Source organism: Punica granatum, chromosome 3 (genome assembly GCF_007655135.1).
Source record: "Punica granatum isolate Tunisia-2019 chromosome 3, ASM765513v2, whole genome shotgun sequence".
NCBI lineage: Eukaryota > Viridiplantae > Streptophyta > Magnoliopsida > Myrtales > Lythraceae > Punica > Punica granatum.
The window spans coordinates 15,220,730-15,239,724 of record NC_045129.1 but is presented as its reverse complement, the minus strand read 5'-3'; the positions used below and the strand labels follow the sequence as shown (position 1 = coordinate 15,239,724).

Genomic DNA, 18,995 nt, shown 5'->3' with positions numbered 1-18,995 from the left:
CTAAATCATGGAAAAATTAAGGGGCGATAAAATCATATCGAATTTTTATTAACTACCTATAATCCAGTTATTTCCTCTCCCTCTCCCTCTCTCTCTCTCTCTCTCTCTCTCTACATCCTCCCTCCCGTTCCCTCACTTCACGGCCTTTGTTTTCTTTTATTATTTTATGATTAAAATTAAACTGTCCACATAAAATGATCAATACAATTTTAAAAAAGATTATGAACAATAATTAGTTTTTCGCAAAGTTTCAGAAAAGGAATGAAAAATTGATGTTAAGCGGTACGCGTCTTGTATTGATTATGCAATACATGAAGCGGTCTTTCCTGGGAACGACCTATATACCTCAAACCAAAAGCCTGCAATTTTGGCAAAAAACGCATTCCAATCCATAGGTTTCTGACTTGTGCATTCCGGTCCCTAATCTTTGTATTCAACATGAGGTTAGTCTTACTATGTGCATATTTAAGAGGATATAAATTCTCTTGGTTCTATTTTCCGAAAATATCGCAAATATAATTTAGGTTGTTCATAGATAATAAAATAAAATATTTTATATAATAATACGAAAGTTAGTATGGATACTTTCTAAAGATGATTTTGACATTTTTCCTTTGATTAACAAACTCCATCTATCTTATCTATCGTACCATAAGTACGTAATGCTATTTTGTTTCCTAAAAGTTTTACATGCCAAACTTGACTTCTTCTTCTTCTTTTTTCGAGTCATTAGATTAAGAATAAGATAATAAAATTGATTCACTTATTTCCACTCTTTCCATTAAAAAATTAGCAACGCATCTCTCCATTCTAAAACCACTTCCGACTCAATAGACTTTCCGATCTATATAATAATTAATAAGATATTGGCAAAATATTTTTAGTCAAGATTTTGATATCTCCGAGAGCGTAATGGAGGAAACAGAACTGGAGTTTTCACGTGTATAAATATGCCATGGCATTCATTCAGAACAGTCATTTACGAACTTTGAACTGTTGAGTTTAAGTTAATGCTACGTGCGGAACTGCAGCGGCATGACGACCCTGATTCAATATAGGAAGAACGACAAGAAGTAGAGGAAAATATGGCAAGTAAAGAAAAGGAAGGGTTAAAACGGAAGGAATGAAAAAGGAATTAATAAAAGACATAGCTTATCATATCATACGACCAATAAACAGCATATGTGAGTCCACCTACGGGGACGCTGAAAATTCCGACAGAAACAGACGCCCCCCCCTTCCCCCCCCCCCTCTCTCTCTCTCCCCTCTTCTTCTTCCTCTGCTTGTTCCCCTGCGAGCTGAGGAGGAGCTGCGGAGATTCCTGACATACCCAAGTCGGACGCCCTGGAGCTCGATCAGTTCCTGTAAGGTAAGATCTATCAATCCTCGGAATATGTCGTGGAATTAACCGTATGCCGGCTTTTGTTGCTCTTCTTGCCGTTGCCATGTCCTTCTTGATCCTTGATTTGTCCAGTCTTTCAATTGTGATTCCTGCTGCCGTTCTCTTTGCTGCTGGAGGGTGCAGAATGAAGATCAACATGTTATGTGTATATTCGCTGTTTAATTTGGTTTAGATCGATTTATATGTTGCGCCGTTGATTGGCTGTGCAACGGTAAGTTCATGAGGTGCATCTGAATTGCCTGCATTGGGGTGGTTCTCGGCGTCTGCGCCTTAATTCTGGACAATGAGATGAATATGATATTGCATAATTGCTTGCATTCTCGATGTGGAACGAAGGCAACCTTTAGATCTCTGAAGGGTTTACATCTAGATGGAATGTAGGGGATAATGTAGCCAATTCAGTCTTTTATTAAAGTTTGGGAGATACAGGGGGATTTGAAGGTTGTGTTGTTGTGTTTGAGCTTGTTTACTTACTAGTTGCAGGTTGGATTCCACAATTTCAATGTCATAGTTTCTATATTAAGCTTCTCAAAGAGCACAATTGTCTTCTGTTTCAATTGCAGGTTTCATCCCTTTCTTTAGTAGCTCCTATTTGTTGTGTGGGTTGGGCGTGCTCTGCAAAAATGAGCGTAGTTGGGTTTGATTTTGGAAATGAGAGCTGCGTCGTTGCAGTTGCAAGGCAAAGGGGAATTGATGTTGTGCTCAATGATGAGTCAAAGCGAGAAACTCCTGCAATTGTATGTTTCGGTGAGAAACAAAGATTTATTGGGACTGCTGGAGCTGCTTCTACCATGATGAATCCGGTGAATTCCATTTCCCAGATAAAGCGCTTGATTGGCCGTCAATTTTCTGACCCCGAGCTCCAAAGGGATTTAAAATCCTTTCCTTGTCTTGTCACAGAGGGGCCAGATGGTTACCCCTTGATTCATGTGAGGTACTTGGGTGAGTCGAAGACGTTTACCCCAACCCAAGTTCTGGGCATGCTGTTCTCTGATCTTAAGGGCATAGCTGAGAAGAATTTGAAGGCAGCTGTGGTTGATTGCTGCATTGGGATTCCAGTTTATTTCACGGATCTTCAGAGGAGAGCTGTTCTAGATGCTGCCACTATTGTGGGGTTGCATCCTCTTCAGCTGATTCATGAGACTACCGCAACTGCCTTGGCTTATGGTATTTACAAGTCTGATTTGCCTGAGAATGACCAGCTCAATGTTGCATTCATTGATATTGGTCATTCAAGCTTGCAAGTCTGCATTGCTGGCTTCAAAAAGGGCCAGCTGAAAATATTGGCTCACTCCTATGACAGGAATCTCGGCGGTAGAGATTTTGATGAGGTTCTCTTCCAGCATTTTGCTGCGAAGTTCAAGGAGGAGTACAAGATTGATGTATTCCAGAGCGCAAGAGCATGTCTGAGGCTCCGTGCTGGTTGTGAAAAGCTTAAGAAGATTCTTAGTGCTAATCCCGAGGCACCTCTGCATGTTGAGTGTTTGATGGATGATAAGGATGTGAGGGGCTTCATCAAGCGGGAGGATTTTGAGCGGATTAGTGCTCCAATCTTAGAGCGTGTCAAGAGACCCCTAGAGAAGGCCCTTGCTGATGCTGCACTTTCGGTTGAGAATGTTCACATGGTTGAGGTTGTTGGATCAGGATCACGTGTTCCCGCTGTTGGGAAGATATTGACAGAATTCTTTGGGAAGGAACTTAGGCACACTATGAATGCAAGCGAGTGTGTGGCCAAGGGGTGTGCACTCCAGTGTGCCATCTTAAGCCCCACCTTCAAAGTTCGAGACTTTCAGGTAACTTCCTCCTTTTTGGCCCCTGTAATATTTTCTTTCAGTTTTCTGTTTCTTGCTCAACATTGGGAGTGCCTTTATTGGCAATACATGTGTTGGTAGTTAGTGCTTTATCTTTTTCTCTAGAAATTCCTTTCGGAGAAGGTCAAGTTGGCTTGTCTAAGAATTAATAATAATGGGAGCCTCAGTTGCATTGTTGGGCTCTCTTCATTCTGATTATGCTTCTAGCATTGATGTATGACTGTCTGAAACCAACGTGTTCCTCTCAACATCAGGTCAATGAGAGCTTTCCATTTTCAATTGGCTTGACTTGGAAAGCCGCGGATTCCCCGAACGGGGGTGCGGAGGGTCAACAAGGAACAGTAGTGTTCCCTAAAGGAAATCGAATACCTAGTGTAAAAGCTTTGACATTTTTCAGATCAAACACATTTACCGTTGATGTCCACTATGCGGATGTCGGTGACTCGCCTTATCCTGCAAAAATCAGTACATATACTGTAAGTATCTGCTTGAACGATTATCGTTTTAGGGAGAAACATTGCTATTGCAATCTGTTTTGCCGTTGGCATCTAATGATGTTACATTATTGTGAAGATTGGTCCCTTCCATTGTACAAAAGGTGAGCGAGGCAAAGTTAAGTTGAAAGTTCGCTTGAATCTGCATGGAATTGTATCTATTGAGTCGGCAGCGGTAAATCTACGAACATTTCTGGTTTTAAATGAATTTGATTCTTTGTCAACCTTAATTTTCTCAATGACTTGAATGGGATTGCAGCTTCTGGAAGAAGAGGAGGTTGAGGTTCCGGTCACAGAACATTCAGTTAATGAAGGTGACGAGATGGACACTGATGAAGCTTCAGCTGGTCCTACTCCATCTAGTTCCCATGATGCCGGTGCTGATGCTTCTGGTGTTGAAAACAGAGCTCCTGAATCTGGTGATAAAACTGCTCATATGGATATAAATACCAATGTAAGTTTGTTATGTCTTCGGCCATCTTTCTTCTTGAATCTTCCAATTTGGCTCCCCTCCCTCTTCAGTTTCTCTCTTCTTTATTTATTTAAACTTAATGGCAACTGTAATTTTTATCTCTGAAATGTATACTGATTGCGCTTCTATCTCGTGTTTTTTTTTCCCCAACAAGGCTCCAAAGAAGAACGTGAAGAAAATAAATATTCCCGTGGCAGAGTTCATCTCTGGTGGATTATTGCCCTTGGATCTCCAGAAAGCTGTGGAGAAGGAGTTTGAAATGGCTTTGCAGGATCGCATCATGGAAGAAACCAAAGACAAGAAGAATGCTGTGGAAGCCTATGTTTATGATATGAGAAACAAGGTACTGAGCTTCCGTTGCTGGTAATTTTGTCATTTGTCTTCTTTTGATGCATGGACTGATGTCGATCTTCTCCTATCATCAGCTCAACGACAAATATTATGAGTTTGTTACCAATTCAGAAAGGGAGGACTTCATTAATAAGCTGCAGGATGTTGAGGACTGGTTGTATGATGAAGGTGAGGATGAAACAAAAGGCGTCTACGTTTCAAAGCTCGAGGAACTTAAGAAGGTGATTCTGACTCACTGTGCATCGCTCCCTCTTCTCTCTTTCTCTCCCCTTCTCGCTCTAATAATTATCTTGTCTTTTAGAGAGGTGACCCCGTTGAAGTGCGGTATAAGGAACATATGGAGAGAGGAACGGTGATGAGCCAACTTATTTACTGCATTAATAGCTACCGTGAAGCAGCTATGTCGAATGATCCCAAATTTGATCACATTGATATGGCTGAAAAACATAAGGTTTGCAGATTTTTTTTCTCTCTTCTTCCTACGAAAGCATTGATCCTCCCTCCCCAATTAAATTTAGAACTCCATTATTGCAGGTGTTGAATGAGTGCATGCAAGCTGAGGTGTGGTTAAGGGAGAAGAAGCAGCAGCAAGATTCACTTCCGAAACATGCTAATCCAGTTCTCCTGTCGGCTGAGATGACAAAGAAGGCTGAAGCCCTTGACAGGTATATCCTATCCTCTTTCTTCTTCAAATCCTAGCTGAGGTTGTACCAATACCTGAAATTTTTGTGCAAAAATGCTTATGACAAATTTTATAATATCGGACACTTTCGATTTAAAGATGCAGAACTTTCAACCCTGTAATTTAGATGACATTCCTCTCTCCTAAATGTCTTGATCCGAGCACTGTTCTAGCTGTTGAAGCCGTAACACCATATTTTGGGATTAGGAAGGAAGCATTCTTCTTTCATGGGAGTTCTGTTCTTGGAGAGGGTGGGAGTCTGAAGGAATAGAATAAACTCAAACTATGGATTTCTCTCTTTCCATTTCACTTTCATAAGGTGGATTTCATTCTCCTCTTGATTGATCTCATCCGAATAAGGAAGATCATTTCCCTTTCCCTTTCTATTCCTTCTGTTTGATTCCCTTTTTCACTAGGATGCATCGAAACCTGCCACATGGTAGGGTCCTCATAATAGTTCATTATGGGATTGCTGTCACTATTCTTCTTTTTCCCCACAACTATAATTCTTAGTCTGTTAAATAGGTTGGTTTTCGGACAGGGTTAATATATTTCACCGGTGGTGGCCCTTTGAGAAATAGGAATAGGATAGAACTCTGTATAGAACTATAATATCATGGAATTGCATTCCCTTTTGGTTTATACGCATAAAATGGTCTTCAAATTCTGGTCTTATTGTTACGGGGCATGTGATGAATAATTTCATTTACTTTTAGCTCTGTGGAGCGTTTCTTGTAACACTTTCAGAACGTTGACAATATTACATCTCAAATTCACCAGATTTTGCCGTCCAATAATGACAAAACCGAAGCCCAAGCCGGCAAAGCCAGCCACTCCAGAAGTCCCACCAAGCTCTCCTAGTCATGGCGAGCACCAGTATCAAGGTGGGAATTCTGGTCCAAAAGCCAACTCCAATAACAATCCCCCTGCCCCAGAAGCTTATGAGGAGTCAATGGACTCCGACAAATCCGATGCACCGAGTTCTGTGTAAGTTTTTCTCATAATAAATCGATTCCCTCGGAGATTCACTTGGTTCGGCCAAGCTTGACTCCTATAAAGAGAATTTCTGCTGCACAAACCGGAGATGTAATTTTCTAGCAGAGAGGAAAGGCTGTGCAAGACTGTTGTATGTTGTCTGGAAATGATCTATATATGTATCTTCAGCCCTCATTTAAGTTTTGTTTGCCGTTTCTTAACACTTTGCTTTTGGAGAGTGTCATCTACTCAGGACTCGAGCAGAGCTGTACTGTACGATGTTGTCGTCGGGGAAAAGCACTTTTGCTTTTCTAGAAGTTACACGATATTGAGAATTGCGGGAAAATTTGCTCCCCAGAGTTTATAACGGTGCATTTTGTTTCAGAGTTAAAGTAACTTTGATTTTGATTGTGAAAAATGGCAAATGATTATATCGTGTATTGAGTTAAAGTTAAAAGTTAAAATTTTTTATTTGAGAAATGTGTATTTTTATTGTGTAGTGTATTGAGTTAAAGTTAAAGTTAAAATTTTTGTGATTTTAACTGCGAAACTAAATGGAGAATACTTTTGCTTGATTGCTTGATACACTTTATTGGTGGTGATAAAGGGTTCACATGTGGCGAATCGACATCCCACCATCTCTTCCTTGTGGTCCATTATATTCCACTACTTTTATATCATGAATGTTTGTATGGAGACATATTTTAAGTGTTCGACTCGTGGCTGTGGTACATTAATAGCATAACAGAGAATTCGACTTCCTTAGACTTCCTTTTGCTAGAATCATCGCCGCCTAAGCAAATGCTAATTGCACATGACAGTCTCGTGGACGGGAAAATGCTTTCTTTTGGAAATTTATGAGATAATTTCAGCTTATTGACCTTTTTTTATTAATTGACATTTTCTAAGTAAAAGTAAATGTGATTCATCGATAAGACGATATAATTTTGTCGACTCCATCATATGTCGTGATCGGTATCGGCTTCTTCTATTAGCTTCTCTTATATTTATGGTTGCGACAGGCGGTGGGGGGGCGCCCCATATGCGTCTCCCAGCGTGAAAGCATCACTTCAGGAGGATTGCGGGTCGGGCGAGGAGGGGTCTCTAAGGCGCGGTGGGTCCAAGAGGAAGAGGGAACTGGCAGCCGTCGGATGTGCTGACTCCTATCAGAGAATCTCGCGAGGTGAGCCGTCCGATCCTCATAGAAACCCCAGCACGTGCGAGTGAATTTCCCGACTCGTCGAGGAGGCGACGACAAAGCAAAACCAGGAACGGTACGAAATGAAATGAATGAATACAAAAAAAAAGGCGAGAGCAATTATTGCGCGAGGGGGAGGAGGGGCTAATTTACCGAGGGGAAAAAAAACTGCTCATTGAAACTTGTCAACTTTGTTTTTCTTTTTTAATTTTATTTTTCGAGTATTGTCTTATCCTCCTAGTAATTGACCTTACAATCCTTCGGATTCAAAATCTTGCTCATCCAAAATCTTGCTCATAACGGGATGAATTGTAATTTAACAATATCAAAAATTATTCGGTAGACGTAAGTGAAATTTTGAATTAGGAGGATTTTTTAGCACACAACTTAGGAGGATTTAGCAATCTTAATTTTGTTATTTTTTAGAAATTCTGTGCCCTAGATGTGGAATTTCTAGCCATTTCTTGCCCTCCTTATTGTGCGGAATTGTTGAACTGAAGTGTGAAACGTTTTGACAATTTTTTTTTTCTGTGAATAAAATTTTTACATTTTAATTCAATAATTTCAATACAAACTGTTATTCTATTTATGTGAAAAGTTTTCACATTTTACTTTAATAATTACACATTGAAAGGACTTAAAAAGTTATTGTGCGAAATATTGTTGCATTTTAATTCAACAGTTTCATGCCAAAAGAATTTTTTTTTTTGTGACAAAAGATGGCAGAAAAATCCGTTACTTAATCATAAAATTTAAGTTCGTTTTTCGAAGAAAAAATGGTGGTGTCATTGGAGTGATGTTCAGTGTCGTGGAGGATTAGAGCGGGCCCGACCTAGTCATGGTGTTGATGGTGATCTCACAGCGTTGAATTCGAGCGTGATCTACCCGATCTTACAAATTTTGCAAATTAAGTATTTTATTTTAGGGTTTTTCTATTCTATGCCCTATAGAATAACCAATAATCTCTTACCATTGTAGAATCATTTTTTTTTTATGAATAACATATAGAATCATGTTGATCATTTAATAATCATTCCCAAATATTTCAATGCCTAAAGTACCCTATGTTACAATTTTGGCAATAATCCAACCTAATTAATTCTCTCTTCTGATTAATTCTCCTTTTCGCCAAAAAAAAAGAGTCCTTTTTAAATACTAAATTTAATAAATATAATTTTCGAGATAAACAACTCTAAGATTCTATCTAAAATTTGAAAATTATAATCCTAAAATACTAATATTAAAATTTTAATCCTCAAACTAAAACCCTAAAATCTTGAACCTTGAATTTCTAAAACCCAAATCTAACCCTAAAAACTAAATCCTATAATTCTAAAACCCAAAACCGTAAATCGTAAAACCCGAAATCCTAAAATTTTAGATTTATGTGGTTCCAAATTTTCCAGTTTAGGATTCAAAGCTTTAAAGTAATTTTGATTTTCTAGGAAATATCTTGGATCTTTTTCCATATTTTGTATGCCTAGAATTTTAATTCTATTTCCCTTAAGTTAGACATTTGAAAAGTCAAATATGCATTAATAAATGAACACCTAATCAAATATGGTAAATCTATCATTGCTTAAATTATATGCCCTTAGGTAATCGAATAGAAAAATCCTTTATTTTATCATCTTCAAATGATTGTAAACCATGTTAGATGCAAGTCATATAACTTCATTCAATCAGTAGAAATTAATCACAAGAATAATCAACTATGAAATTCTAACTGTAACGATTTGTAACTTTATTATCATTTATTGTGCAAGTCATATAATTTCACCAGAGGGTGGAGCAATCGGAGCTCTTCATGTCCAAGCCTACCGCTCATGGAGTTGGAGGAAAATGTTAGAGCTGCGTGATATTATCTAACTTCATCTTAGTTGGAGATTGCGAGATGGTTGGGACATTTCTTCTTGGTATGATTCATGTGCTCTCGTAGGACCTCTTATTGATTATTGTTCTACATAATATATATGGCTTTCCCTCTCGTTCGAAGTTCATTTTCCCCGACCCTCCTTTATTTCCTGGCTGGCTATCTTAAATAGGCTTGTTACTAAGGAAAGACAGTATGTTGTATCCACTCATATCTGTGTGTGGTATCATGAAGCCCTTGAGACTCGTGATCATATATTCTTTAGCTGTGCATTTGCAAACCAGATTTGGAGCTCTATTTTGATGCAGCTTCATATCTCAAGAGGTAGCGGCAATTGGGAGCGGGAATTTGGCCTTGCATATGCCTAGAAAGGGAAACCCTCAGGCTCCATCATTCTGAAACTTATTGCACATGCTATATCTACGGAGTATGGAACGAGCGTGATGGCAGGAGTTTTTCGAGAAGTATCGCAAATTTTCAAAAATGTTGTCAAGCAGATTGTTGCCGATGTGAAGGGAAGGGTCATGTTAATCCCAATCCTCATCTCAAGCTACTCGACTGTCCTTATAGCTCATTGGTACGATTTTGACCTGTATAATGTTTTTTTTTTGATGATTTCGATCTTTGAGCATCTCTCAATATGTGTACTTGAAGACAATTTTGTTTAGAATAAATCATCACTTATAAAAAAAAAAAGCTCTTATATGGTCATTTGTATAATTTTTTATGGTGAACTATCATTTTTTTATGCTAAAATAGATATAAATGTAAGAAAGATCTTTTTAGTTACTAAGAGGGTTAAAGAGCATACTTTCTATATATAATATTATTATTAACAAAATACTTTCTTAAGAAAATAGAAGTTTCTTCCGATAAAAACAAAAAATTTCCTGTACTAATATGAATATCAAAAGTAATCTTAAATAAATCCGAGACGAGTATTAAATAAGTTAAATTTTGTACATCCTCACAATGCATGGGCCTACACCTACTTACGATAAAACATAAGAATAACAATCCAATGCGTTATAATTATTCTTATATAAACAAAATATGACGTGCATATTTCAAAATCAGTTTTTAGAGAATCAAAGATGGTGTATCACATCGGTGCATGCTCTCTCTTGTTAACTAAGATGATGTTTGTTTGATACTTAGTAGGACTTTTCCTACTCCTTTATTTAATATTAAAATTTTTATTTCATTATACTAAGCTCATGTGCCTTCTTTGTACCGAAAAAAATCATTTTCGGAGAGCATCTAATTTAATATACATATACATCTATCCATATATAAGTATCTTTTTCAGTAGGCATATACAATTAAAATTTACTTCAGTTACAATAAGCTACTCAATTAATGCTCTTCAATTAATACAATTTAAACATAGGAAAATATTAATATTAATTTAAATATGTTATAAGTTAAAATAAAAAAATAACCTAACAAAGGTAAAATAGAGATTCATCTATCTATTAAATTAAGTAAAATGAATTTGCCATATTTTATATGTGTAGGTGCAACGAATTTTAGATTGTATTTAAGTAAAAAATTGAATGTTCTTTTTGAAAAACTAAAAATGCTCTAATAATTTAAAAGTGTTTCTTGTAATATGACATGTTTTCTTAAGGTCAATACACCCACTATATTTGGTTTCAGAGTTAAAATCACAAAAATTTTAACTTTAACTTTAACACAACACACTACACAACAAAAATACACATTTCCCAAGTCAAAAATTTTAACTTTAACTTTAACTCAACATACTACACAACAAAAAACACACGTTTCCCAAGTCAAATTTATAATATCATCTCATTTTTCCTTTTCCATAATCAAAATCAAAGTTACTTTAATTCCGAAACTAAACGCACCGTCATGTCCTAGAAATAAAATACGAAAAAAATCATTTTACGCACTATTTTTTTTACTTTTATTTCTCAATACACCGTATCTCGAGCTGTTTCTCTCACAATTTTATATTTGTAAATAATTTAAAATTTTGTCTGAATAATAACCATTTGTACTATAATTTTTTATTCATATCGCACGTATATTTATATATTTTTCTATATAATGAGGCTTTTTGCAATATTTTATTGAAATAATAATCTCAAGCGAATCAAGTTAATTTTTCTTATCGTTACAATTTTTTCTTCTTAATTTTATTGGATAACTTCTCCTTTTACATATATATATATATATATATATATATTTCATAATACCTTTTTTGCATGATTCACTTGTTGCAATTAAATTTTTCGTTTCTGTATTACTTAGAGTTATTATCTATTTTAATCATATACAAAAATATATATAAAAAATTACTGTGCAATACGTTGGAGCTCCATTTTGACAATACTTTGTCATTGTTTTATTTTTTTGATTATTTTATTCTTAACAAAATTGTAAAATTTAATGTTATATTAAAAATATATGAACGTTAAAAAATTTCAAACGAAAGGTTTTTTTTATTTCACAAATGTATTGAAATTTGAAAGTCCTACAAAAAAAAATTCAAAATTATTTAAATTAAATATTTTTCACACCAGCACAACACCCAGACTTGTACCTGGTTTAGCATAAAAACTAAAACTCATGCTTTGCATGGCCATTTTACTAGTATAAGATGAAAGGGGAATTATAAAATAGATTAGCGTGATATTTGATTCATTGAAATGGAATTGAAAGGGATTAGAATCGACAGAGAATGGAATTTAAGGGAAACAGAATTAAAATTCTGATTCAAAACCTTTGTTTGATTGAGCCTTCAAATTAACATAAAATGGAATCAGATAAATTTTGAAAAGACTAAAACGCCCTCTGTAACTCTCGGAACCTCATGGCTTTGGGAGCCACGAGGCTCAGGTGGGTTCACCGAGCCCTCGCAAACCCGGACCAAGGGTACAAGCCACAGGTGGAAGCCTCGAAGGAGGCAGGAGGTGGACCGGAGGGAGGAGCAGCACGGTTGGGTTCACCACTGCTCGAAAGCTGCGGAGCCTCGTTTGTGGGCTTGCGGACCTCGTCCCGTGGTCGCCGGTGCTCGTGAGCCCTCGGCGAAGGTTGTAGTTGGCTCCGGCGACCTTGGGACGAGCTCGCCCTGAGCCCACGACTAGCGTAGTGGGTTCAAGCCGACGACTCCCGTGAGCTGCTTGCAACAGCCTCATGGTTTCTGGCCTCTTCGTGCCTAATGCCGGCCGAAAAAGCTTGTTTGGAGCTTCTCAGGTGGTGGTCGAGGGGCAGCGACGACGGCGGCAGCAGCGAGGTAGTGGCGGCGGTTCTGGTACATTAGAGTTGTGGGGGTGGCAGTTTTTGAAAATTAAATGAATAGTGGAAGGGTATATTAGGTGTTTCATTTAAAACCAAATATGATCCAGACAGATTCGCAAAACTGGCCGGGTTGAGGGGAATGGCAAATCTGCATCCGTACAGAATAGGAAAGGAGTTAAAAAAATGCAATTCGGAGCACAATGTGTAACCAAACATGAGCACTTTAATTCCGGGCGGAATTGGGTCAAAATCGAATCTGGACTCCCTTGACCAGACAGCCCATAAGTGAGTCTTTTAGAAATAAATTAAAGATGGTGAATTGAGATGTATAATAAAGTATTTTATTGAAAGTTTATACGGTTCCTTTAAGAGATCACTTTTGTCCTTTTTTAACCATCATATCAACAACTCTAATTGAGGACTATAGCATAATAAGTTGATTTGAAGAGCATCCGTGATGCGGGAGAAAATTGACTAGAGGTCCACGAACCACAGTACCAACGAACTTTCCTCAAAGAACTCTAATTACGTTGCCTCCATTGCGGATTCGCTAGCGAATCACACGCTATCAATGCCTCATGATAGTCATAGATTTAGTTATTGCTCGGATGTGCTTAATTTTACTCTGTTTGGAGATATTATAGGGCCACTATGCCTCGATTATGTATCCATTAATTTTCTTATTAATGCATTGGGACTGGCCCCGTATTCAAAAAAAAAAAAAACTAATTACATGCAAAAGGGTAAAAGAGAGACTCTCCTCTCCATGCATAAATAAGAAAGTGGATATAATAACTTCAAATAGAAGTGTCTAAGATGTTCGGCGTCTTGCTTTTAGGCTTATATAGACAGCGTGGAGATTTAATAGGGAATATCTATCTTGATATCACATCTTTGACCTTAATTACAGTTTCAAGCAGGTTTACTTACGTAATACGTGCCTTGAAGAGAACATAATATTTCGATAAGAAATTGTTGGTGGATAATAATATAGGTAATATTATAATATTTATAGAACAGTAAACTACCAATTTGTCCACTGTGAGATTAATTTTACATCAAATCTGACCTTAATAAATTTTCTACATCAAATTTGATAATGACAGACTAAGTGTACATTAATTGACCTATTATGTCAACAACTATGTTAATTTTAACCAGAATTACTGACGTGTACATAACAGTGTTACGTAACACACGATAATTGGCCGAGTGAGTTTCACATATTTTTTAAAAATAAAATGTATTCTGAAAATTAAAAAATAACAAAAAAAAGGCCAAAGGTATCGAAGTGAGGAGGTGGGCAGAGGTGCCTCCCCCCCCAAAAGCAATCGGGTTCGCCGGAGACAGTAGTGACTTTCTCTGTCTCTGGTGATCTCGATTGGGGGTAGAGACCGGCATCGAGGCCCCCAACCATCGAAAACAAAAAAAATCCCCAAATTCCAATGATCTTAATTGAGGGGATGGGGGTGGTGGCCAGAGTCGAGAACCCCACCGCTGGCCACCTCCCTACCTCCTCCCTTCGAGCCTTTCAACTTTTTTTTATTTTTTATTTTTTTAATTTTTAGAATAATTTTTATTTTCAACAACATATGGTACCCACTCGCGCCAATCACCTGATTAGGTACTACGGTACATATGTATATATATAATGAAAATATTGATTATTTAATAGAGTCTATAAGAGGAACATGTTTCCTTATTATTATGTATTAGATTTATAATTGCATCTGCACATATCTAAACTCTAAATAATAGTTAATACAAATGTTTCAAATATATTTCATGATTTTTGGTTTTTTTTCACTAAAAAAAGTTTTTCAAGTGACGAAATATTATTTTTGTTTACGTTTACATTAGGATAAATATTTTTTTAATGAAAGATGGATATTAATCTTTTTTAATTTTATTTTCATTTGTTTCTTTATTTTCGATTTTCTAAATTTCACCATTTTCCACTAAAGAATTCTTTTATGAGGGATTATCTCCTACTTTCATATATCAATATGTCTCTATATCACTGATTACTTGAAATTTTGCTAGAAATAACTTTATCACTAAATTATAATTATGATTATGATTATGATTATGATTATAAGTTTGTGTAATTTTTGATAATATAACAGTAATAAAAATAATTAAAATCTAAAAATTATTGTTTATAGACTTTGGACCTATGTATTGCATGAGTGAATTAATCTAGTTTATTTCAAATGTAAATATCGTTATTCATGAATCGTCAGATACTAAAATCCTGAGAAATAATTACATAGTAAACTCTATTTCACTCTACTCTATTCTTCTCTCAATTTAATGACATAACAATTACTTTTTTTTTTTAATTTGATAGTAAATTTTCTCACATACTTTTTTCTTAATCATTATTACAACTAATTTTTTATATTAAAATTTTCCAACTATTCATTATTTTAAGTTATTTTCTTTAACTTTATAATAAATTTTCTCAAATACTTTTTCTTAATAATTATTAAAACCGTTTTTTAATACTTTCTCCAAACTATTTTGTCTTCATTTTATGGAATAAAATAGAGTATAACTCTACTCCGAAATTAAACTTCCAGTCAATGACTATGCAAGTAGGAAGTTCATCACTCATAACAGTATCATTACTAATTCGTGAACTATCAAAACCTATAACCCTAAAGAAGAACCACATACTGAGAGTAGACAATAAAAAAAAAGAGCTTAATTTATATTAAACAACAAAAGAAGAGCTTAATTTATTACTACCTGTGGAGATGCTGTCGCCGCCGTTGTTTTGGTCATGATGATCTTCCTGGGGCATGATGATTCCCTCTTGGGTGCCGTATTGAACCAATGCCTTGAGATGACCAAGTTGGATTAATCTTCTCGATGGCTTGTTTGAGTACATGGAGACTCGATATCGTGCCTTTATTAGTACTTCAAACACTGGACGTTCTCGATTGATGGGATCTATATTTTCTCTCATGAATATTAATATGAGTGAAATTAAATTTGTAAAGTAACTTATTTTATACGTAGATGATTTTCCAGATATGGGATTTTCACATTCTCATTGAGAGGGATAAGGCCCAATTGCTTTCATTTAGTAGCTTTAACTCCTATCACCTTTAAATTCATTGATGGTGCGGTTGGATATCATTTGGGCTGTGGACAGGGATGGACCGGGAAGGAGCTGAGGTGGCAGTGGACCCTTTACAATTCTCACCCTTAAAAAAATTTATGTATAATTCTTCAAATTTTAATAAAAATTTTTATATTCATCTTTTATAATTCGAAAAAAATACCCTATTATTCATCCCCTCAGATATCTCGCTCCCCTAAATCCAAAGTCTGAGTCCGTGGTTGCCTGTCGGCACTTTGAGCTCAGGATTTTGACCATTCATTCAGATTTCAAGAAGCATCGCTACATATATACCAATGATGATTTATAGGAAAAACCGATTGGAAGTCTCCTAGACGTGTCAGATTGACGTTTCTTCAACCGATTTCAATAATCTCCAAAATGGGAAAGAGGAAGTCTCATTCCTCCCCTTCTACGTGAGGTCAACACATTAAAAAGAATGTAAACTATCATTTTGGTGTCTTGGTTTTGTTAATTTTTGTCATCAATTTCTTGCCTAAACGTCCACATTTTGTAACAAATCTAACGGAAATCTAACGTAGACGCCTATGTGGAGCAAATGACTTTAAAAAGAGTCAATTTAAAAGTAGACAACACAAAACGCAATCGTTTTCGTTTTTTTTTAAATTTAAAAATATTTTTTAACATTTTTAGCGCTGCGAAAGGGGGAAGATGGATCGGGTTGAGCTAGGGGCTCCTAAACGGGCGCCATCCCCCTGGGTTAGGTCGCCGAGGACACCATGGGCCTCTGGCAACATCGCCAAAGGGGATGGTTCAAAAGATAGTGGAGAGATGGAGACGCAAATTGAGCCAGAAGCCTCTCGCCCACTATGTTTTTTTCCACTGTGTTTTACGTATGCTTCCTTGTTAACTTTCCATTTTAAAGATGTTGATGACGGACCAAATTCATAAATGGAATGTGAATGTTTAAGCTAAATTTATGATAAATGAGGGACTGAATTGTTGGATAAAAAAAAGTTACGGTACAGAGTGATAGATTCTTTTTTTTTTTTTTTTTAGGTCCATAGTTGGCATGTTCGTGAGTTTTTTATAAAAGGGTTTTGACCTTTTCCAAACCCCAGTGATGCGTGAACCAGTTTTGCTCGTTGAGTTATGAGAATGGTTTAGAAGAGATTTTTTAACCAGAATCCTAAGGGTTAGGAAGGTTATGGTATTTTGACCAGTGCCAAATCCTGTTAAGGTATGAATAATAGTAAATTATAAAAAAGAGTATAGTATAACGACACACGTTTTCATATTGTAATCAAAATGTTTTAAATTTGATATTTATTATGAAATTACTTTTATCCATTTATGAGTTAGGAATATTCATGGGATAGAATCTAGAACGGTTAGATTCTTTCCTATCCAAATCCTTTAGAAATGATCAACCTCCAAACTCTTTTCAAACTAGTTTCAGGAAATAAAATATCAATTAAACTAACATCACTCCTGAAAGAATTTCATCACTCACGTTTCACCAATAACATGAAAAATGACGCCGATACTTCTCAATCCAACAAAAGATGGATCAAAAGATGATCTCGAGCCCAACTTTGATAACTTAAAACAATCCATTAAAACGAAAGAACTAAATTGAAGAACGGAAAGAGAACACGCCTAAAGAACTAGAATATGGTTTTCTTTAAATCTATTAAATAATTGGGGTTATTTTAGCTATAAAAATAACATGAAAACAACTTTAATATATTTGAGAGAATATCAGAGAGTACTAAAATATTCGTTGGATGTAACTTAGAGGAGTATCCGCCACATATTTTTCTATTATTTGTATTTTTTTTTCCTTTGGTGAATACTAACTATTATAGACGGATTGATATCTATGGACCCCATAAGGGACAAGCGAATTGAAATCGAGTATAACGACAATCACTATGCAAACGACATCGCTGTTATTCAAATTATACTCCACTAGATCCACAATCGTTCACTGAATAATAGTAAATCATGAAATTTACTATTATAAAAAGATAAGTCGTTACGCTCTTTCACGAATATTTCAATTGTTTATGTTAAGATCTGCATGTCCTATGTGTAGCTTATGACAATAGATAATGAGATAATTCTCATTTCTCACAAGAAGGTACTGTTCCTATTCAGGTGGTCTATCATCAGGTTTATATCAGTGCGTGAGCTGAATAAGCATATGAATCATAGATTTAGTTAATGCAATGAAATTGTATATCAAAGCCTAACGTATACCATGAGATGATGTGTGCTGCATTTTTAATTGGCCAAATGGGCATTTGAAGACTGGCTCTGATCACTAAGCCTCGTTAGGGTTTTTTTTTAATTGGATTTGATTTGCCCATTTGGAATTTAACCCACGGTTCCATTTTGGAGAATGGACGTTTGGTGCGTCATTTTATATTTTATCATGTCCCCATCAGCTTTGTCTTCTTATGCTGCCCAACGTGACATATATCTATTTGATTCATTATTGTATATTTCCCCTTAAAAAAATATATTACAAAATATAATATAAAAATCTTCTTCCTTGTTAGATTTACCATAAGAACAATAACAAAAATCATTCCAGGGGAAAGTCCACGTAGATGGGTCCCAGGTTTTCTTATGATAGTCATCATACAAGAAATAAAGGATTGGGACCCCTTTCCTTGTGCCATCGCTCGGAACTATTTGATGCGGGGAAAATAACAATTTTAATGTTATTATGTAATTCGAAAAGAGATATACATGCATTTTTAAAAACTCTCACACGTTATTGGAAAATTATTGTCAAATCTCGATTTTTGGACTCTAAAAAAAAAATTCTTACAATTTACTATTCATGGCTGGTGAAATCGCCATAAAAGCTCAAATTAATAAACTCACAGAAAATCGAGTTTTATTGAGTCAAAGACCTGATAACAGAGAGTCAAGCTAATATGAGAGTTGAGTTACAATTTACGAGAAAGGTTTAAAAGTCAAAAAGATGAAAAAGATTCAAGAATATTACGGGTGTGTTTATTTTTAAATTTTTTTTTTAATTTAACTGAATTTCATTTATATTTAATTCAACAATACAATCATTATTTTTTTAATTTTTTTAATCATTCAATTCAATTTTTAATATTACATTATCTCAACTATTTATTACTTTTTCACAATTCAACAACACAATCATTACTTTTTCTCAACTATTCATTATTTTTTCACACTTTTTCTCATAATTAAACAATACAATCATTACAAACTAATTAAAATCAAAATTCAACTAATCTCTAAATTCAAACGCACTCGCAATATTTCAGAACTTCAACTCATCTATACATATGTAATCGATCTACTTGTAAGTAAAATTTTAAGGATATTACAT

At 35.6% G+C, this 18,995-nt stretch overlaps 1 protein-coding gene across 1 annotated transcript; it reads left to right on the top strand.

Moving 5' to 3' along the window:
* Positions 1-1,216: 1,216 nt before the first annotated feature.
* LOC116201170 (heat shock 70 kDa protein 15-like) lies at positions 1,217-6,579 on the top strand. Its single transcript, XM_031532301.1, has 10 exons — positions 1,217-1,369; positions 1,966-3,195; positions 3,468-3,689; positions 3,787-3,882; positions 3,967-4,161; positions 4,334-4,522; positions 4,605-4,751; positions 4,832-4,981; positions 5,065-5,195; positions 5,993-6,579. The coding sequence occupies exons 2-10, from the start codon at positions 2,026-2,028 to the stop codon at positions 6,201-6,203; spliced, it is 2,511 nt and encodes an 836-aa protein (XP_031388161.1). The 5' UTR covers positions 1,217-1,369; positions 1,966-2,025; the 3' UTR covers positions 6,204-6,579.
* Positions 6,580-18,995: the final 12,416 nt, after the last annotated feature.